General features: G+C 38.5%; 1 protein-coding gene across 1 annotated transcript in view; it reads right to left on the bottom strand.

The window, feature by feature from the left end:
• The window catches only part of CDH2 (cadherin 2), a 117,435-nt gene that overhangs the window by 32,859 nt on the left and 61,496 nt on the right, over positions 1-23,080 (bottom strand). The window contains exons 3-6 of the mRNA XM_049825493.1: positions 6,069-6,295; positions 4,088-4,234; positions 2,853-3,008; positions 939-1,083 (exon numbers count right to left, since the gene is read on the bottom strand). Of these exons, the coding sequence (XP_049681450.1) occupies positions 939-1,083; positions 2,853-3,008; positions 4,088-4,234; positions 6,069-6,295 (675 nt within the window). The remainder of the gene's footprint in view (positions 1-938; positions 1,084-2,852; positions 3,009-4,087; positions 4,235-6,068; positions 6,296-23,080) is intronic.

Raw genomic sequence — 23,080 nt, forward strand, 5'->3', positions numbered from 1 at the left:
CTGCACATTCCTTCTCTTACTTAAAACAAGCTGGTTAAAACCAAGACTCACCAACAGAGTAATTAAAATACATAAGAGGAGATAAAAATACTTTGTGTTTATAAAATATCAGATCTGCTTATAACTGAAGAAGCTCCATAAACAATGAAATCCTACAATTCTGCCATGAATAATATTTCTGCAACAACAGAGCTTCTCACGTTTAGATAAAAACATTATTAATTGGGCCAAAGGAAATATACTTAATGTTCAGAATTGGTGCACATACTGATAGTGACTGAAAATCAAGGTAAATAATACTCTTTCAAAGGTCTTTGAGACGCATCTCAAATGCCAAGTCAACACTGCAAAGTGAGAAAATACATTTCTTGTGTTAACCTTTCTAAAAAATTCATTTTGCACTACTGACAAATTAAGAAAGTGGTTTCAGCCGTAGTGTAAACTTTAGTCTGAGCTGATCAGAATTTTAATGAGATATGCATAACATTTAGGGTTTTCTCAAGAATTCAAATGAAACTGATTTCAAATCCCAGCATTTCCTCTGAGATTCAGAACTAGAAATAGATCTGCTGATATTTCAGAAGTCTCTTATACTCTGACCTGTCAACTAAATGAACATCAATGGCTATCATGAACTCTACTGTAAGAACTGTGACATTATAAACAAAATTTTGAAAAACAAGAACGTAAAAGTCATATTCTTAAAGACTTCTCTGATTTAGTTTATGTAGATAATACTTCCTGCTTTTGGAAACTAATCCTAGCACGCTAAAAAGTGAATGAACAGTAAGGTAAAATAATAAGTATCTGAGATTTTGCTCATCACACTAAAGACACCTTTGAAAGTATTACAAGGTCTGAAAGCACCCCCTTCATCACCTTCAAAATGATACTGCATACATTTTTCCCCTGACCCGCTTTGAAAGCCCACGTATTACCTGGCTTTGATCCTTCAGGGACTGTCCCATTCCAAACCTGATGTAAGAATTCAGGTCTATTGTCATTCATATCAATAACATTAATAACAATGTCAATAGGATTCTCCACCTGGTTTCCATTTACATCTACTGCGTGCGCTCTCAGCTGCAAAAATCATTGAAAGTATGAGAATATGCACAACATACAGGCACAAATAGAATAATGGTGGCTGGAAGTTTCAGGCCAGACATTTTTAGCTCAACGTATTTTGTTATCTGTCACTGCTCCCTCATATCAACCTTTTAAGTTTTCAGGTTGTTAATGGAACTGCTGTTCAGACTTCTAAACTGTTCTAAGTTCTTGGCTTATTTCTTTGATTTGCTGAAAATTATTTTGAATCATGTAATTTTTATTAATACCAATGCCTACTGTCACACATAATTGTGTTTTTAATAATGACCATTAGAAAATAGACTCTAAAAATATGCAGATTTATATTAAACGACTAACAACTTATTAATGACCCATAGGGAATGAACACTGGCATCACTTTTAAAAATTCTTTACTGATATTATGTATATTGAATAGACATGAAGGCATAGAAAAAGCATATAGAATACATTTGTGTTACCTGGAACACCAAGGTAGGGTTTGTGATAAATCACTGTCAGTACACACACTGAAATTCCAGGCTAAAATTAAGCTAAGTTTTATGGACTGAGTTTCAAAGATACTGAAACACTTAAATTTAATGCCCTGATTGTCAAAAAAGGCTAAGTAACTACCTTTGACAGCCAGGTTTACTTAAATCATCTTAAATTGGACAGCAAAAAAAAAAAAAAAAAAAAAAAAAAGAACAGAATACAGTACTTTCTGAAAATGTAAACCTATGTATCCAGGTCAGAGCCTGGCAACTGCTAGGCAAAAGAGCAACTTTCTCCTTTAGCAGTCCTGCTGAAGCCCTATATATATATAAACACACACACACATATACATCTTCTGGCTACAAACCTACTAGAAAGGAGCAATAGGGCATTAGTAACTCAACACTCTGGAAATGACTCATAAAAATGTAAATCCCTAAGTCTGTAAATCTTGAATTGCCAATGCCGAATTCTCAGTAAAAATCTTATGAGTGCCGGAGCTGCTGTTCTCTTGTGAGAGCCATTCCCCCTGGCTCCCCCCAAAATGCCTCCTGCTGAGTCCTCTGTTCTGGAGCAGCACTCGAAGGGCTTCCTGGAGCACAAGGCAAGGAGTGTTTTTAATCCATGACATGCTGGAAGCTCTCTCTCTAGGAGCTGAGCGACTTCTGTAACAACTTCAGCATGGTCTCACAAAAGCAGAGACAACTTTAGGTCACAGCCTGGTCTCTCCCTTCCTTCCAACCTTCCTTTTCCACTAATACTGGAATCTGTGGTCTACTTTGTCCATTTCTTTAGAGCAAAGAATATCATTTTCATAAGCTGACAGACCTAATTTACAATTCCATTAAAATGCTCAGATTTGCCCCTGAAAATGAAAATTGGTACGTTATTCTTCCCATCAATTTCTCAAATCACAGCTGCTGCAATTCTAATAGCAGTCACGTCCTAATTTAAGTTGCTGAATTAAAAGTAAACTTTTGGAAAATATACAGTACAGTGGAGACTGTGATCAATGGCCTGTATTAGAAATATAAGCTACAGTATCCATATTTCAATCTTTCACAATTACTTTATCTAAATACATTTAATCACTGTTTACATACATTGATGTATTTAAGCTGCTTAAACATAGTAAGAGTTAGCCTTAGTAAGTACAATAAATACAAATCTCCTACAAACTCTTCAAATCATATCTCATAGAAAACTAAATGCTGGCTGCTCAAGTCATGTTTGAAGCAGATGTTAATCTTCAATTTGATAATCTGATTTATGGTAAATTAAAATCTTACATGAAAAGAAGCAATCTGCTCCCGGTCTAAAGGCTTTGTCACAGACAGCTGTCCTGAGATGGGGTTGATGATGAAGATGCCTGTTGGAGGTTGGTCAGCTCCTGGGCCAGTCACACTGTACCGCAGCGAAAGGCTTTTATCACGATCGGACCTAATCTACGTGTCAAAAAAGATAATGTTTACATTAGCCACAGACAACCAGTGGATGGGACTGCTGCCAAGACAAGCAGCAGCTCTTTTTTCTTTTTTTTCCATCTTTAAGCTCAACTTGTAAAAATAATTATTCTGGAAACAGTATAAAGTAAGTGTAAAGCAAAGCTTGAAGTTTTCTACTGCACTCTTTGTCAGAAAGCTGGTCAATGAATTTTCAGGAACATGAGAATATCCTTGTTTATTTCTCCTAATAGGATGAATTGTATTAAAACAAAACAAGTAAGTATTCTTACCTTAAACAGAAATGTTTAGAACCTAGAGAAAACATACACTATCATAAAACTATACAAGAAATAAAAAGTCTGTTTTGCTTTTTTCCCTCCTCCTATATCTTCCCAGACCAAAGCTACAGACTGTCTTCTGCCCTTTAGAAACTCACCATTTTTGTTTGAAGACTGAACTTTGGTCTCATCTTCCAAGGAAAAAATTAAAGGGCAGTGCATCTGGGAGGAGCAGGTGAATCACCAGCAAGCACATCAACAGAACAGAGCAAAAACATATCCCATCAACCTGGGCTAATGCTCTACCAAGTTCCAACAAATTGACTGTGACCAACCAGTACCACGGTTGAAAGCCCTCTCCTGTGCTGGGCTCCTGGCAATAGCTACGTCTGTGCTGCAGAGTCCTGTGGAGCAGCTGGTGTTCTCACCTCATCAGATCCCAGCTCCTTCTGCCTCCTGGTGTAATCCTCCTCCCGCTCACGCCCACACCCTTCCCCAGGTGGAAAACTCCAGTGCAGGAGACAGGAAAACTCCAGAACCAGCAGAGATCCTCCTTCACCACTTAAGGGAGTCATCACAGCACTTACCACCCAACCCAAGGTCACCTTCCACCAGTACAGCAGCATAGGGACAGCTTAAAAAAACCCTAGTAAATGCAGCCCAGCCCGCTATGGTAGCAACAGAAACCAGCCCAAAAGACTCTGATAAACGTTTGGACAATGAACAAGACATCATTTACACAAAATCTCTTCAAGAGCTCTCCAAGGGACACTGAAACCACATTTCTATTAACTTCCTTACCCTAACTAATTCCTGAGGAAAAGGTCCTCTGGAATTTTCTGGTAGGTTGATTGGAGGAATAACCCAGTCTCTCTTCTGCCTCTTCAGAGGGCTGCTGTGCTTGTATTGTTGCCATGGAAATATGATGTCTTCAATTTTCTTTTGGTCCTTGCCCAGGTACAAGATAAAATTAAGCACATGTTAGAAGGAGAACTACTTGTAGACGTTATAAAATAACTCAGATACAATTATGTAATTGACCGAAAGGCTGTCTTTCCTCTGTGTTCACAGAACTGTTTTATTTGCATTCACAGTGCAATATGAAAATAACCAATATTATTTACAACTGCACTGCAAAAATTTTAAGAACTTCCTTTTTCCTTATTCAAGGTGGAGGAGAAATGGGATTATAAACCATTATAGCATGGCACCACTGTGTAAACTATTCTGCACTTTCTGAAAAGTAGTTAATATTTTGCAGAATTTAATAGTATACTTTTATGTATTTCTCATTAGCTAGAACTTCAGTTCAGGTAATGTGCTACTGTACATTAAATTTAGATCTGGGTGTGCTAAAATATAATTTGAGTTCCAAGAGAAGTTTAATACATACTGGTAAGGAATGTCTCAAATATTTATGACCCTATTAAATCCCATAGAATTAATGCTGTAATTATTTTAAACCTATGTCAGCCATGATGGATGCAGTAGATGACCCACTTTACACATTGGGCATTAATCTCTGCTGGGTGTCAACATTCCCTTCCTATTCCCTTCTATATCTGCAGTCATTTCATCCTTTGGATGCCAGCACACATATAGCCATGTTAGCTTGCTTAAGGGTGGAGACAGGGCAACAAAAACATTTTCCAAATCTTTTAAAAGAAAAACTTTTTTTTTTTTTTTTTTTTAAATCTAATCAAATATGCCACAGAGTAAAACCAGATGCCCAACTGACGGCCAGATTCCACTACTTTACATTCCACTGATGGTAAGGATGCCTGAGCTGGATCTTTGGAAAGAACAGGGCATGCCCTGGCATATCTAAGCATCTGCTCTTTTACTAGACTTTTACAGACAAAATGACAATATTTCCTGTGTTAAAAACATGCCTTAGCAGATTTAGAAGTAAGCAAACAAAAAACTGAAGATTACACAGCTTTGGTCTCCAGTGTGTTCTCAGGAAAAATGTCTTGCATAACCACACTGTCTATTTTGACATTATGCTTGAATTTTTAATATGCACCTATTAAGGTATGTTAATTTATGAATAAATTTCGTTCTTTATTTGTAAACTAAGCACTTCATAAGAGAAGGTAAGAAACAGCAGGCAGCATGTAATGTAACAGAAAAAGGTAGTAGACATAATACCGTTTTCCTAAAGTAAATGCATTGTTATTTGTATATTGCTAAGTCTGATTTTTGTTATAGTACATGGCTCATCCTATGGCAACTTCCAGCAGAGGGAGACTATCTTCCTTACCAAGTAGTGCTGGAATCATGAATAAGTTACAATCTCCAATTTGATTATGAAGGGACCAGACATATCCAATATTCCCTGCCAGAAATGCTTTCCTACTACTGCTGTAAATCTACAGCTCCCATCCAATAAACGTGACTGATGCATTCTAGCACAGATTTGTTTATATTGTGGTTATATTTAACCGCTTGAATAAATACTGTAATAGTTTCAAGCAACTTGAAATAAAGAAATGACCATGTCCAACTTAAATTCAGGTATAAATCTCAAACTATACAAACAAAAAGCTCAAACATAAATGAATCCTATACACTTAAAACAGGCATGTCTTTCCATGCCTTAGCAAAGCTACAGAATAACAGACTACAGAAAAGTTCTTTCTAAAGCTCCAGCCTTTCATGCACTAGGTGTCCATTAATAAACTGCCTCATGAAGAGGTGCATGACAGACAGAATCAAATCCCTATTTTTAGGCCTGTTTGTGGAGATCCATTTATACAGGCTGCATTAGTTATTGTTTTACCTTTTCTGAAGCCCCTGCAAAGGCTGGTTCAGGGGTTAGCTTCACTCTCATTTGCCATTCTTCCTGGGTTTCCTTGTCTTGAGCAGACACGACAAACTCTGTGGGCTCTGCTGAAAGTTGAAAGCTTCGCTCTGCATAGACCACGCCATCTTCACCTACTCTGAAATCTTCTGGCTCACTGCTTCCAAAGTGTATTTTTTTGTTTCCATCACAGCTTCGAAACCTCACTGTAAAACAGACACAAAATGAAGATCAAAAAATGAAAAAGCAGCCCGCTTGAACTCAGCGTGACATAAAATGCATTAAGAACAAATACTCAAAGGCAGGAAAACTTAACTTGTTGCTACTATTATCACATGCAATTATGAGTTAAGACTTGTACTTTAAGGGTCAGCTCACATAATGGTGATATCCTTCTGTGGACTGCTAGGCAGAGATTTTAACCCTAGATAGACCACCTCCCTTCCAAAGACCCGCCCCCCAGCAAGAAAACAATTTCGCCCCACGTCCTACACTACATTGCAGTTGGTTTCCAGTGGAACAGCTGCAGGGATTTGCACCTCAAGCCTCACAAAGATCCAGTCAAATAAATTAATTAAAAAAACCTCAAATTTAAGTATGCTGCAACCATAATCACAACCACAACTGTGCTTCCAATGCCTTCTCTGCCAACGGGGGTAAGGCAGAAACCCAGAAGTCCATTGAGAGATTAACTTCCGTGCCCAGCTCAGCTGGTGATTCACCTGTATCATCTCAGGTATGTCACTTATGAGCTCTGGGCCTGAGTTTCCTCATCCCTCATCTACAAGATGGAGGCAGCAGTAAATACTTAACCTCATGGAGAAAATTAGAGAGTTCACTTTTTCTTTTATTTAAAGCTATTTCATGTACCACACATATGCATTCACCTACTTAGAAGCTACCCATTCCTGTTTAATTCCTCCCTCCTTCCTTCTGTCTTGTCTGAAAGATGCATATTGGAACAAGAAGTCAGTAAAACCTATTGTATAGATAACAATGTGAAGTGCAGAAAACAGAACTGATAACAGGTTGCTGCTTTCTTTACCCGATTGCTTTCACTACCACTTATCTTCTGGGTTACTGCAAATAATAGTGGGTAAAAAAATGAAAGTGTGCTTTTATAACCAATGATCGTTCTTTAATGTTTCCAAAGGATTATGAAGTATTTTGATTGTATGGGCAATAGAAGTGCAAAACATCATTATGAAGGTTGTGCTGAAATGCACATAGTGAAGATGAAGACGAAATGAGGCTTTATGCCTCATTTCAGTTATTGGACTTTTTATATTGTGCTAAACCATGCACAAACTACTTAGCTTCAAAACCTAAAGGTCCTTCTCAAGAAAAATCACTGCTAAATATCATGTATCATATGCTTTCTTCTGTAATGCACTGTTTCCAGGAAGGTACTGAGAATTGTACCTTTTTGTATTTGAACTTCAAGGACCGAGCTGATGTTCAGATGACATATAAAATTTGTTTCCTTACTGCATGCACCCTTTCAGTTATCCAGAATCTCCCACTTGCCCTCTCCTGACAGAAAAGACTGTACTTTAAAAGGGTCCATCATGGACAAAAATGAGACAAAGCACAGCACTCCTCTACATGAATGAGGAAACGTCAACCTTCTCAATACTGATCTTGCTGGGCTGGACAGGCATACTGCTCTTTCCAGATGGCTTGCAGAGTTGGAAGGTCTCCCTCTGTGAAACGCCAGCCTCACCTCAGGGAGAAGAGCATCCCATGTCCGCAAAGCCCTGACTGAAGCCAGGAAGAACCAATCTGCCTGGGTAAAAGGCTGAAGCCGCACCACTAGGGCTCCTCCGGTGGTCCTCTTTGTAAATGTTGCCTCAGGTCTTCCTTATTAGCAGTGAGAGTACTTCACTGAAATGCTGATAAATACTTAGCCTCCTGCGTAAGTTTTCATATATATTACTCTCTAGGCAATCCCTATTGCTCCTCAAGTCCATCCTACCTGCTCCATAAAGTACAACTGACTTCCTTTACTATGGATCTACAGACTACAGGTCTGCAAGATTTGAAGGTGACAGAACCTCTGGTTTGCTGTTCACATGGGAGGAGAAAATTAACAGGCAGAATGTCCAGCTCCCAGATGTTGACCATCTCATTGATCTCCCACTCTTTTCAACAGTGAGCCTTGCAGCTTGAGTCAGCTTACCATGACAGTATGCTGAAATACAACAGCCAACCAAGAAAAAGCACGATTCTAAGCCAAGGATATAAAACTACCAGTTAAAACAACTATACCAGTACACAGAAATCATTACCACAGTCCTAATTTTGTAATTCTGATTATCCAACCTTCACAGCCAGATATTCTGTATTGCTTAGCTCAAAAATAAAGAGGTGTCCAAGAAGAGCTTACTCAAAAGTCACTACACCTAATGATTTAAGAACTTAATGACTGGACTACCAAACAGTGCTCCTCCTACTTTGGTTTGGAGGCATAGACTGCCCACACCCCAGGCATGGAGAAAGCTGGGCCTCCTCCAAGTGTCATCTCTGTTCACAAACAAAACTCTCAGTTAGAAACAGTTCACATTAAGAGACTAAGGAAAAAAAAACAGCCTTCAATATAACCCATAGCTCTGTGCCTCTGCTGACCCCTCATCTGAGCTATGGTTGCTCTCAAAATCTGCTCTTCAAAAGAGTGTCTTGACCAAAAGGACAAAGAGTGAGCCAGATTCACCTCTGGCTCTTCCCAGACTTACTTCTGAAAAGCAGGAAGTGGGCATGAGAATGAATATTAGTCTATACTTTGATCATTACTGTTTTTCAAAAAGGTGAAATTTAAAATGAGTATTATAGTCATTCTGGTCCAAAAGATGAAGATATCACAATGTTTTATAAAAAAATATTTCCCAACTATTGCCCAGTAACATAATATGTTCATTTTTTAAATATTCAAATTGATAAAGAAGAGGATTTCTTTCCCTCTGTCTTCTTACATATAGACTCCAGTAGCCAAAAAAAACCAAGAAAAAACCACGCTGCTAGCCACTTCATTGATATTCTTCCTCCAGGCAACTGTGTATTATGAAATTCAATGAAAATCCCTTTCCTTTGACAGTATCCTGGTAAAAACGTATAAAATTGTCAATGCATTGTAGGAATTATTCTCCCTTTGCAAGGAGCACACATTAGCAAATTATACTCAAGTATAACCATCTATAATTAAATTCCCTTGACAGAGTACAGGTTGTGCAGTAGCTACTCTCCCCCCAGTTGCATGGTTATCAGTCTTGTAAATTTGATTTAGATCACTTTGCTTCATTTTTCAGCATTCAACTGGTATGAACAAAGACTGATTTCCAACTGTAGGTTTTTGGGTGAAGGTTTTTGAAAAAAAAACCAAAACACTACAGGGAATTTTTTTTCACTAAGAATTTTTTTCACTGTTTATACCAACCATGTTCTTTCTAACAACCACACAAAAGGGAGGCATGCTTTCCAAAAGTCACTTTATGTTGACACATCAATCATATGGATTCTTTTAATTTTAAAAAAAATTAACTAGATATACTATGCAGCATCTTAGTCACTTTATATGCAGTAGAAAGAGTAATCAAGTATCTGATTTCACTGCTTTTTAATAACACTCTCTGCATAAACGATCAGATGTATCTCACAATCTGTAAAAACGGCTCACAGATTTTTAAGTATTTCTCTTTTAAGTATCTTGCACATCTTCTGAAAAGTATCTGCTTTTTAAAAGTATATGATTTGAAAGTACCAGGAAGTATTCAATCACAGTCTGAAATAGAACTAAATTCTCTATAAAGAGAATAGCTTTGGTCATATCAATGCAGTAATATGCAGCATGGGAGTAAATGCAATTAGTTCACATGCTCAAAATAAGGCCATGCACAAAGATTTACAGAAGCAGGGTCTTTAAAACAGAAGAAAAATTTTATTAAGTATTAGTATATTATTATTATTAAACATTAGACCCTAAGACAAAAGACCATTAATATCCTAATTTGGGACTCTTTTCTTGTCCCAAAACCAAGACAAGTATAATCTATTAAAAAGGAATAAAAAGGACCTGTGTGACTACAACATTCTAAAATGAAAATCTCCAGCTCTGTGGTAGAGCAAGCTTTCAAGTTAACACTCTTGCATGGGAGTAATTACAACATATGCATACATGTGTAGCGTACAAAGTGTTAAGAACTAAACATGCAAATTAAAGTGCACTAGAGAGCTACACCACTCATACTCAGGTCTAATGAGATGAATGATTCATAGTGTCTATAAAATACATGTCTAACCTCATGTACCTTACTAGTAATCTTCAATTAACTAGAACCATTTCTCAGACAATAAAAACCCTTTTTCAGCTACTCACGTTGGTTTGCACTCTTTGACAACCTGCTTCTCCTCTTTTTGTCTTAGGCAAATAACATCAGAATTACTTGACCCCAAGGACTGAGCAGAGAATGATATAATGGGCTATATTACTAACATCAATTTTTCATGAACATACTCATGTACAATATAGAATATTAATACAGAATTTTCATTACTTGCTTTGATCCCAAGACAGTTGCATTGAGTTTGCCACGTGAAGTTTTGCACTTTGAAAATATCCCAATTCACTTCTAGATAACATCCACATGCATACAAACAAACAAAAAAGCGTGTTTCCTTCTGTAAATTTGCTGGAACAGTATTACTCCTCTTGAATGCTATTCTCAATGCCTAAGCACCAACCTCAAGGCGAAAGCTCACTTAGAGGACATTACAGAAACCGCAACAAATTCCAAGTGCTAACAACATATGCACTCCAGCAATACAGTTTAGAGTGTGTATCATAAAATGGAAAACCGAGGTATATTTAATCCACTCAGGATCACTCTCTAGCAGATAAAATAAATGGAATAAGAAAGTAGCTTACATACAACTACCTGCCACATACCACTTTTACCTTTGACAGAATGAGAAATTACATGGAAACATTCTGCTTGAACTGTCTAGCTATCTGCATCCTTAATATCTGAACACTAGCTTCTCCAAGAACACTCTATTTAACAAGTCTTCCTACTTTTCAGAGAAAGAAACTGGAGAAAACTACACTAAAACACATAAAATTAACTACTTTATAAATTATTTATTTTATTCAGACTGATTACTTCTGTGTCTGTAAGGTGACCTGTTAGTCCTACTAACAGAGTTCGCATGCTCATATTTCAGCTCATGGCTTGTTGGAGTGGCATGTGAAATGCCCATGAGACATCCTTTACTACAATTATAGATAACCTTCAAGAGAAATGGGTTTCTGACATCATGGTAGACCATTATAACCACAAAGAACTGAACTACATTCTAACTTTCCTTTTCCATCACCAGCAGCACTTTTAAAGTGGGTCTGATTTTAGAACTTCCCGAGACCAGCTCAAAAACATTATTTATTTTTCGATTTTTTGATACATGGGTGGTCTACAGCAGCCAGGAAAATGTCTTGTTCTCACTTGTAAACTGAGAAAATTAGCTACAGAAATTGCTGATGCAAAATAAATATGGAATATAATCAGGTTATTTTTAGACAATGGCATTTTCCTACCTGTATTATAATTAAATTTGTCATTATATCCTTTAGAGATACTTCAATACATCAGTGTTGTTTCTAATAGGTTCTTCTAGCCTTTTTTCAAATCCCCTTTTTCTTTTCTACTTTTATATTCATGCTCTGTAATCCCATACTCCAGACCATCCAGAAAAATCTCAAAGTGCTACTCTTTTTGAGCATTTCTGGAGTAACCAACCTACGACAATTTAAAAGAAAGCCTGGCTGTCAAAAGGCAGCTGCTTACCACTTTCTGAAAGGCAAGCCTGCTAATTCAGTAATTGCTTTTGAAAACCTCTGCCTTTGTGCTGAGCACTGCGTTCCACCACGCCAGCCCACACCAAGTAGAAGGCTACTTCAGCCGGTCACAGGAAACCAACTGGAGTTTTGCCACTTGCTAAGGGCCAAATATGGCCATTTGATTCTAATTCCTATTTTCACTTGACTTCACAAGCTTTACAGCCCGGTATCAAGTGAAAACCAGGCTCTGAAGCTCGCAAGAGGGGGAAAAAAAAGTGTCAGCTGAGATAAAACTGGGGATGCATTCAAGCTATATACCAACTTTAGGTGTTTTGTGATCTGACTCATAGCAGCTTAACTTTTCACGTTTCTATGCTGTGCTGTTTGTTTAATCATATGCCTATTCAGTTAGGAAAACAATAATTAAAAGGAAAAGTGATTTGCAAGAGTTGTGGTTTAATTCATACTGTATACTTATTTCATTAAGTAAGCAGTTCCAGAGTTATCTGCAGCAGGAATTAGGTAAAACCTAGTAAAAAACCTTTACTCTGTGGAACTAAGATGCTAAGTGAGTAGTCTACTGCAGAAAAGCTATGAAGTTATACGAAAACTTGTATGATACACTGGTAAAAATAATTTGTGCTAGTTACTGCAACTAACGTTCACTCAGTGCAATTCTCTTTCCTGCCCCACTCCCCAGACTGCTAGTTCTAGACAGACAAATACAAACATTTCCTAAAATAACATACTTTCAAAGCAGTCTGGCAGCCTACACAACAGAAGGACAGTGGACATGGACCTCCCTCTCCCTATTTCTGCAGCATATATTTTTCATTCCTAGTTTGTGCAATTGCATTTTGAGATTTTTTCAAGTATTTTGTTGCAGGGTGCAACTGGGAAATATTAAAGCCCAGAGCATACTCTGTCCTACATTAGAGGACAGCCTCCTCATAAACACTACTGACTCAAACACTAAGGTCTATTTTTAAAGTATTTTCTTTCACAGGTAGCTATCACCAGACTGTCCGATTCTTGCATTCATAGTGAAAGACTCGCACAGTTCTTTAATAAAATGCCATCTAGTTTCCAGTTCCCATAATCCTCTTTGTTTACAGAACAAAGTCGTAACAGGCATGCCAGAATGAAAATGGGGATAATGTTCTTTCTATTCGATAGAAATGCCTCTGCAGCTTTTCAAAACAGGAATACCAGCCATCAGCAAAACACAGGACTGGTATCTCAAACAGAGTCCAAATTATATCTGATTCACTGATCCTTTTCAGTCCTTGCCTCTACCACTCACTGACACAAAGATCTTCTGCGCTTTGACACCCCTTTTGTCTTTATTTTAGAAAAAACAAAATGCAGAAAAAGAGAGTAAGCATCTTCGAGAAGGGGAAATACTTATATTTCAACAACTGCTTTTAAAACACAAAAAGGTTTCTTCCCCTTTTCCTCTGTTCTGTATTGTTTAAGGCAGTTTCACTATAGCTGAGCCTATAGGCCCCCGCAGACTTCTGCGCCAGCTTTTTTTTTCTAAATGATGCTAGCTGAAAGAAAACTCGGTAATAAATGTCATTTCTGTACTCTGGAGTACGCAATGCACCTTTAATACTTTCCCAAGTATAGCATTCTACACAGTAATAAAAAGAAGGATTAAACGCTAATCTCTTATACCCATAATGCATCAACTGACTACACCTGCTAAAATCCAATTTGGTAATTAAAAAAAATATATCTATGGAACAGTCAAACCAGGAGACTAAAGGGAAAGTACTGTCTCTGCTGATAGCTAACAGAAAACAGTTTCAAAATTCAGGTGCTTAACACAAACCTATTTTTACCTCTATTCATTTCTCTGTGACCTTAAGCAGTATAAGAAACAAATACCTACAATTATGGTACAGCAATTAAAGTTTTTTTGTAGTTTTATTGCTGCAGTAATGACTTAAATATCTAGTAAAAACTAGATAAACAGCTTTGCCTTTTAGTCTATCTTTAGAAAATGCTAAAAAAAAGTTAGCTTATTCTTTTTTTTTCCTTTTTTGTCGTGTTGTGTCCCGTCCATGTCCGTCTTTCCCCCCCCCGCCCCGTTAGCAATAAGGAGAGTGAGAACAGAGAATAGATGCTTTTATATGTTCTGTTTGCTAACTGTTCCTGGCCCAAAGTCCTTTTAGGCTTCAGGTTTCACACTTTTTTTCTAGCTCATCTTCCTTTCTTCTTTATTATTCCTCCTCCCACTCTCTCTAGGTGTTCTGTTTTCTAGATTTTTTTTTTAAACTTACTTTACTCCCTGATGCTCCCATTTTTCCTGCCCCCTCTTTCAACTGTGCTCCTGACACATGTGCAGAGGTGCCAAAGCATTATAAATTTCAGGCTGACAACCCAGGCTGCAGCTCAGGCTTCAAGTACACCTAGGCAGAAAGAGCCTGTCACTGGAGGGCTGTCTTTAAAAAGATAAAATAATTAACTAAAGAAATAAAAATGCAGGCTCCTGGAGTTTCTGTAAAGAGCCAGGACTTGCTGAAATATCAAAGGGGCACGTACTTTCAAATGAGCTGATGATCTGTTTCACCAATTCACCCACTCAGCAGTTTTCCATGGTGGCTTAAGCCCCCACACTAAAAGGGGTTTAGGAGCAACAACAGAACATAGGGGAGAAGCATGCATATATGACGTTTAGGCTATATGTCACATCTTACTATGAAAAGAAATAAAATAAAATTAGGGATTTTTCTCCTTAAATTACAGGACTACTCAGGCAGAAGCAAGTGTTGTATTTGCACTGCATTGCAACAAACAAAAATTCCCAGCTCTGACAAAATGGCAGCGATCCTGCCAATACTCCTGCTTCCCATTTTAAAAAAGGTGTCTTGAAACGCATGCGGGACCATTTAAAGTTCTATATTCTGCTGCATACCCCAGGATATCACCTATCACTTGGGAGCACATTTTGCAGTCCCTCAGAGGTGGCTACGGATGCAGCAAGGGGAAAGGGGACAGTTTTCCCTGAAGTTGCTCTTCAACAAACCGGAGCCCACTGGAGTGTGATGACCCTCCACAAACATCAGCACTGCTTTTCCTCTCCTCTCCTCTCCTCCCTTCCTTTCTCTGGTTTGTCCAATGCTCTGGTGGTGTTTGCCACTCGCCCACAGGTCATTCCTCTGGGCACATTATTGGTCTAATTTTCCAAACCTGCACTTAACTTTTAAGGATTTTTAGAAGGTCCTCCATCATCCTCAAGTTACCGTGGCAGCTCTGTGTGCCACATCTTTCCTACAAGATGAATTCTGTTATCTCCGGCAGGAACCTGGAGAACCTCCCAGCCAGCAGAGCTGGACATCGACACACAGACACAACTGCACCAGTGTCCCCGTGACAAACAGCGGGCACAGCCGATCTCAAAGCAGAGCCACCCTGTAACACAGGGGTGCTCATTACCTTAGCAAAGGGATAATGGTGAAAAAAATATCCTATCTGCTTGAAAACTGCTTTTGTATCAAAAAAGGCCAGGAAACCTCACAGTTGCTGAACGGGGTGGAAGAAGAGCAGAGATAGCCTAGCAGTGTTTACACTGATGTGTTAGACAGCAATAAAAAATCATAAATCCTAGGGATTATGGTATCACTGGATCATGTCCAGTAGGCCTCAGGCAGAAACTAGTTGCCATGGCAGCTTAATGTTATCTAGTCAGACCTCAGGGTTTTATTATTATTATTGTTATTATTATACACAGATATCTGACCTTAAAAAAATCAAAAGCACCTGGTGACTGGTGCAGGCTAGTGCAGTCTATTTCACAGCCAGGCAAGAGTAGTACTTCCCATAACAAAGCAGAGGACTCAAAAAGCTAGGGCAATAGGTCTATCTCATTATAAGGCAGTACCTGTGGGTGAAAGTAACATCTAAATGGGTGTTCTCTCCCTCTACGTATTGCTTTCATCATTTAAACTGGCAAAGATGACATGCTAATTAATCATTAATTAATTAGTCATTAAAGAGGGAGAAATGCCTAATTTCATATATTTGAAGGTACCTTTATCACCTGGGTTCATTCAGTAGATTGTTACAGCATCTCTCCGAACACACCTCACATTCCCCTCAGATGCAATAAATGTGTGTAGAAACCTTAAAAATACACAAAGGACCACTGGTATTAGCTATCCTGTTTAAATGAATTAGAAATATATAGGGAATCATTTGACACTGCTGACCATGTAAGCTCACCTAAAACATTGCAACACCATACTGAAACCTTAAAGTTGTATTCAGTCCTACACATAGCAGCAAAGAGTAATTAGTACGTATACTACATGTTTTTCCTCTTGAGCTAAAATAAGTACAATGATCAGAAAAAAAAATAACCCAGTGCTGGAATACTTTTTCGTGACCGGCACTTAGTGAATGCTCACGGATGATTATTAATTACTTTTATCATCTTGGTTGATTGCCTAAACCATATTCTCAATGAGATGAAAACCATCCATCATTTGCAATGTTACCAAATCTCGACAGCACAAAAGGGAAAAACAAAGAGGATGAGAAAATTGGCTTCTTTGAGTCTGAGCTATGGACTCAGGACCTCAGACTCAAGCCTTTTCAAATTACTATTTTATTTCATGTAAGGTCTACCTGGCTCTAGATAAGTTAGAGAAACACTAGCTGCAAGCAGAAGTAGTATCATCGCTTCATGTCTGACTGCACTATTTAGTGCAAACTCTTTAAAATGACCAACATAAAGTCTCCTGTGTACAGCTGACACGGTTTAAGTCAAAGTTCAAGTGATGCTACTTTCCTTCAAGAGCATTTACCCTTCCTTCTGCATCTTGTCTAGGGATTACAAAATTACGAGGCTCAAATAATCCACTTAAATTCAAATTGACAGTAATATAATTGACAGGGGGGAAAAAAAAAAAAAGGTGTTACGCTAGGAAAAAAAACACTCATAAAAACTGTTTTCTTCACAAAACACAGACAAGCATGACAGTAGCACAACATGGTACCTGGGTTAATACACGAAGGAATAAAAAGAATAATCCTTGGATACAATATGCAGACAAATGAGAGGGATACAGACAGACTTCATTTAAGAGGCAACTTTCAATACAGCCACCACAAAATTAAGACATACGTTAGGATCCTATGCCAAGACAACGCTGTGCAAATTTATGCAATTTATTCCAGGTGGGAACAGAGACAGACCTGGATGAACAGACTCTCATTTAACAATCATGATTCAGTCCAGCCACAGAAGAACAGAAAAGAAAAAGAACAGATCTTTTGATATATTTGAAGATAAGCTTCCTATGATAAATGCAGCATATATTTTGTGTCTAGACTTTCCTGCGGGCCTCGTGAGCGCAAAACACAAGACACTTGACATTCAAATTGTGTTAGATTGGACTAATGCCTGAAAATGGCAGGGTCTTGACTGATTGAACTCAAACTGAAAATTCTACTTATAGCAAAGCCTAAGGACAGGAGCAGGATTATTACCTTTCTGAACCCTTTTGCTGGTTTGAAGAGTTACATGAGCTTCAAGACCAAAGATTACAGTTATAAATATCGCAATGAAAACCCTACATGTGGTAATGGCTCCTAAAGGGAATCATTAGGATTCATTTCTGGATGTGGCAATTAACCTATTACTGTCTGAGTCAAGACTATTTTGCTGAGAAGCAGTGAGGTATTGTACTCTATGCAGTCTTGATTTTTCAAGTATTAGTCATGACATCCTAAATTTCTTAGTAAAGATTAGGCAGTATCACCCTCCAAATGCCCAGACTGCAAAGTGTCTGGGGATTATTCCTACATCAGTCAGCATAGTGGGACTGATGCTTGACTGAGAAGCCTAGGTACTAGATGAAGATAATAGTAACTTCTAACATTTACATGAATCAAACACGGTCGGAGCAGCTAGATAATGGAAACATTCAGTGGTAACTTGCTGAGTCAATGCATCATAAAAATGAAACTAAATTTGCCTTTACAAACCCAAGTAGTGTCTTCTTCCAATATGAAGGCATTTCTTGCTTTGCTTACCTAAATACTTGTTTCGAAAAGGAATCTGAGCGGAAAAGCCCCATTGTAATAGCCATTGAAATGTTGAAAGGTTTATTTCAACTGCCATCTGTATTCCTCTCCATTTTCCTCTAACATTTGACTTCCCCAGAAAGACACCTGTGGCATTCACTCATGAGAACAAACATCTCTTTTCACTTACTCTCCCCCAAAACAATGCTTGTTTGCAAAGGGAATAAAGAAAGTCACACTACACTTGCTATGTACTTCAGAAAATACTACCCAGCGTGTTCTACAGTAACGACCGCTGATGCAGAGATATTTTTCCTTAGGATAAGCATTATCATGAACGTTTTGTACAAAGATCACCAAAATGCTGTACTTCGATAGCTAACACAAGCAGATTCATGATCTATATAAATGATTGTGAAAGTTACTCATGGCAAAATTCTTTCTTTTCCTGGTGCATGATGTGCAGTTCCTCTCCAATAAATCTCAGACACTATAACCAAGACATGTCTTTGTATGCATATGAAAATGGTTTTGGTCATAAATGCAAGTTTCACCTATCGAGAGAAGACGAAGTCATTCACCGAGACAACACAGTGAATTTCTGTTGAAACAAAACTGTAGAGCGTGAAATAGCAACCTGTCATCAGATGTTGGGAGTCTGATGTTCATCAGCGGCAGCTAAAACCACCCTCTCCTCCCACCGATGTCTGAGGGAGTTGACAGCCATCTGCATGCAGGTCTGGCCAGTCTACGTCCTGCAGGCAAGGACTGGAGTCAAACTCTGCAATGATGTTTAGTATCTATTTCACTAGGGTTTACAGCTGTGTTCTAGGAAGTTCAAGAAAACCAAAACAACAACACAACAACAACAACAAAAAAAAAACCCAAAAAATCCCACCCCCCAAAACCACATACAAAACCCCAAACCAAGACAAACCAACCCAACACAAAAAAGCCACAAAACAACCCCCTCTAACACACCCTGCCCCTGAAAAATCAAACCAAAAGAAAACCAGGGCTCAATGTTTTTTATTCATTTCAAGTAACTTCAATGCAGGTGTTCTCCACTACAATCTACTTTCTATTAAAATGTGCACATAGTAATTGGAGAATGGACCCACATCCATGTCACCCTACCTCATTTTACATTAAAGGTGAGGAATTCAGTTACCCTCAGGAGGAGGCTCCCCAATGAGTACAGCCTGAGAGCCTGCAAACACAGGCTCAGCAGTTGTCTGAAAGGCACCATCCAGAACATGTGGTGTCACATATCTTCAGCTTTGTTTGGACAGGCTGATCACAGGGACAGTACTGCAGACCTTCCTGCCCAGTGGAAAGAGTCCCTATGACTGGTGCATAACACTTTGACAAGGTAATCAGGTTAGCAAAGCAATATAATCAATTCGAGCAGCTGTGTCAGCCGAGAGCTCTGAGTCTGGAATAACTCTTACTAAGTTGGGCAATACCTATGGTAAATGAGTGATGTGTTATTTTGATTTATATCGTAGGGCTCATATCGTGGTACCTAAAGCTCACCTTCCAATGAGAAAGGGATTTTTGCAAGCTAAACGCAGCCTCTCAACCAGCAAGAGGAAGCAGCAGCTGAAATGGAACAGATCTGACCTTACACTAAACATCTGAGCTACATTTTAAAATACTGGCATCAAGACATTATTACTTTGCTTTGATATGCTGCCAAGGGAAAGCAAAGAGCCACTGAAAATTGAAGTCCATTTAGAAGTCATGTCCATTTTTCAATAAACGTTGTAAGACTGTATACACAGTTTAAGGATGTTACAAAAGACAACAGACTATGATGTCATAAAATAATAATATGCATGCAAAGGTCTTAACAGATTCCTGCTTAGTAATGTCATAAATCAGAAAAATTACCAAGGAACATAGAAGTGATGCCACAAATGAATTGCGTATGGTAAAGTGGTATGAAGAAAGGCATTTGGGTAAAATTAACAAGACTTTTGGCTCACAAGCACACAACGTGGCTGCTGTTCTTTATTAGAAGTTAACATTTTGATAAAGTTCACTGTAGTGCCTTTTTTTTTTTAAATGCAGACATGTCACTTTTAATGTGCAACTGCTGGCATTTCGCCTATTACAGACATAACTTACTGATTTCCAAAAAATTTGGTATCACTAATCTACATGCTTTTTCTTTAACTCCTTTGTTGCTCGATGTGTCCAATACTACAATTCAGCTTTTTCTTTGAGGACCAATGAAACAGACTAGCTTAAGGTATCTGATATTTTAGTGATGCAACTGTGATTTACAAATCACATTCAACTGTCATGTACAGATGCATAGTGTTGTTTTTACTTTAGCTTACCTTCAGATACATTAGATTTCTGCTCTTTTGCCAAGTATCGCAATGTTAACTTGTTTTAGTATTAGTTAATCTCCCTTTACTTAATACGCCTTGTCTCCACCATGTCTTTTCTTAACCTGCCTTCTATATATGACACAACCCAATTCTCTGCTTTTGGATTTTTCAACTAGATGTCTCAAGCGGTGTTTGCCATAAAATGTTGTCCTGGTTTCACACGACAAATGTGTCCATGTTGTTCAGGGTAACACTATTGCTACGTAGGTCCTTGTCTCTTAGGTACCAGTGAGGTCTCTTCTATCATTCTCCAAAATGGGAAAGATGGGGATAGAATAAAAAAGTGTCAGCTCCTAAAGTAACATACACAACGGTCTTGCCAAAATCTTGATGCAGGATAGCAGAACCAAGACAAAAAGCAATGCCTTAGGAAATGGGCGTCCCTCACCTGGGATGGCTTACTGCACGGTATTTTAGGAGACAACATGGGACACATCACTTCTTTTCACTATTCCTTCAAATGCCTTCTCCCCATCACAGCTAGAGATGCTCTTACCTAACGATGGATGAACAGTGAACGTAACTCATGCTATCTTTACAGAAGATTCAGAAACAATTCTTAAAGCCATTCTAACAAACAGGCAAGACCTAAATTCAGAAGACTTCCACAAAGGAATCAGAAATAGCACAAAGGTCTGTAAAGAAAAATTCAAAAGTCATACTGAGTAATCAAAAAAAATGAATGAGGTAAACTAAAACACCACTCTCAAAACACTGTCCTGAAAACCTGTCACCGCTTAAAACGATGTATAGAAATCTTTGTCATCTTATGTTAAAAGAAAAGAAAAAAAAAAAAAAGTATGATTCATGTAAACATTTCCTTTCTTGTCAAATAGGACCATTCTCTCTCTGTGGCCTAATCGGGTCAAAAGCACAGTTGAGCCTGTGGTGCTCACTGACCTGAAGGGAAAACTGAATGTTTAAGAACAAAAAAAGCTATGTCATTTCTCTAGATGAAAATGGAAAGGATCTATCTTTCCCTAAATGTCTTTTCAGTAAGGTAGCAGTTTTTTATTTTAAAAATATTTATTAATAATATTTGATACTTTTCTTGGTTGTGGTCATCAATAGCAGAAGGCTTTGTCCTCTACTTTTTTCATCCAAGCTTGAAATACATGTAGAAGGCCTAGTCAACAAATGTATATAAACTTTGAATTAGAGGACTGGCTCATCAAAACTAAACGCAGTTTTGATGATGCTTAATGCTGTGCTGTAAAATAGTGCTGCTTTCCGAAATTAAATTTACCAAGTTTTTAAAAGGTGTATTTGTGTTTCCTGACGTAGTACTTTCTTACATTTACTGGACCAATAGCCAAGTCTACGTTTCTCATCTGCTCATAAACATCGTGCACATGTAGTAATGTTTTGATTATTTCTTTTCCCTACCATGGATGACAAATTCAAAGAAAAACAAACAACAAACTTCTTGGGGGCTTCAGATGCATCTGCTACAAAACATAGTCTAAGGTAAATAAAAACTGCCCAGTAAAGGAGGCAGTACCCCTGCCCCCATTAATACTGCTCTACTGGGTGACCCTGAAGAACATCCCTCCCTGGTCAAACAGGAGCAGTTTCCCTGCAGAAGCAAAGTGGAGATCGAGAGATGAGAGGTGAGGAGGATCCACTGCTACGGCTGCCAGGGCTGAGCCGGGAAGTTTCACACAGCACAGGGGGGGCAAGCCCCTTCGGAGCCTGACCGCAAGCCGTTTCCACTCCTCCTGTAACTGCTACAGACCTCTGTCTTTCCAGACAAGAGGAGCCATCTCAGCCTCTCCTCAAACGAGGAATTTATGCTCTGACACACAAACACACAGCTCGAGAACACAACATCAAACAACACAGAAATGCTGTAGCCCTGAGTTTGCCAGCGACACTGCTGCAGGGGCAGCTCTGCCACGCAGGCAGGACAAGGGGTCACGCAGGTCAGCAAAATATCAAGGGCAGCAAATTGTTTAGTGACTGTTTTGTTTACTGTGCAAGTGGCTTTTGACTGGGAGGGGTGGTAATTCTTTCCAGATTGCCTTGGGCAGTGAAAGCTATAAAAGCATTTGTACTTGACTGGTGTCTAGGGAAATCAGACCCAGTCCTAGGTCTGCTTCTTTATCAAGTTTGCCAAGTGGTACGCTATACTACGTGTGGCACACTTTTCTTTTTTTTTCCCTCCCCTCTCTCCCCCTACCCCAGTTATTCCACGTAATATGCCCAGAAAGAGTATTAAGCATGCCAGTCCAAAAGCAAACAAAAAGCAGGCAAACAATTCCCTCTGATGCTCAATATTTAGCAAACTGCTTTTGCAAAGGTTTACAGTTTCAGCAAGAATTTGCCCTCATCTTCACAGGAAAACACAATGCCCTGCAGATTCCCCATGAGAAAAATCTCTCTCAGGCTAAAGATTTGCGTGGCAAGTTGAAGGAGGCAATAAATGGCTGAAAAAGAATTTTATTTACAGCTTGGCAGAAGTTAAGTGACAGTGCCCGCTAGCAGGCATTACCAATGGTAAAGCCAGAAATACGGATTTTTAAAGTTTATTTATGGACCATTATGTAGTTTATGCTGCACCACTACCACATGTTAAATGAGAAGTTACAACACAGCTGGTGACTACAGGGAATTTCAGTAATAACCTTGAACAGTCATATTATCCCTACCCTCTCCCCCTAGCTCTTATCTAGGTAGAAGTGCAATTTTTGTCAAAACTCCTAAAACTGAAGTCAACTGTAAAATATTACATT

Source organism: Accipiter gentilis, chromosome 2 (assembly GCF_929443795.1).
Source record: "Accipiter gentilis chromosome 2, bAccGen1.1, whole genome shotgun sequence".
In the NCBI taxonomy this organism is placed as follows: Eukaryota; Metazoa; Chordata; class Aves; order Accipitriformes; family Accipitridae; genus Astur; species Astur gentilis.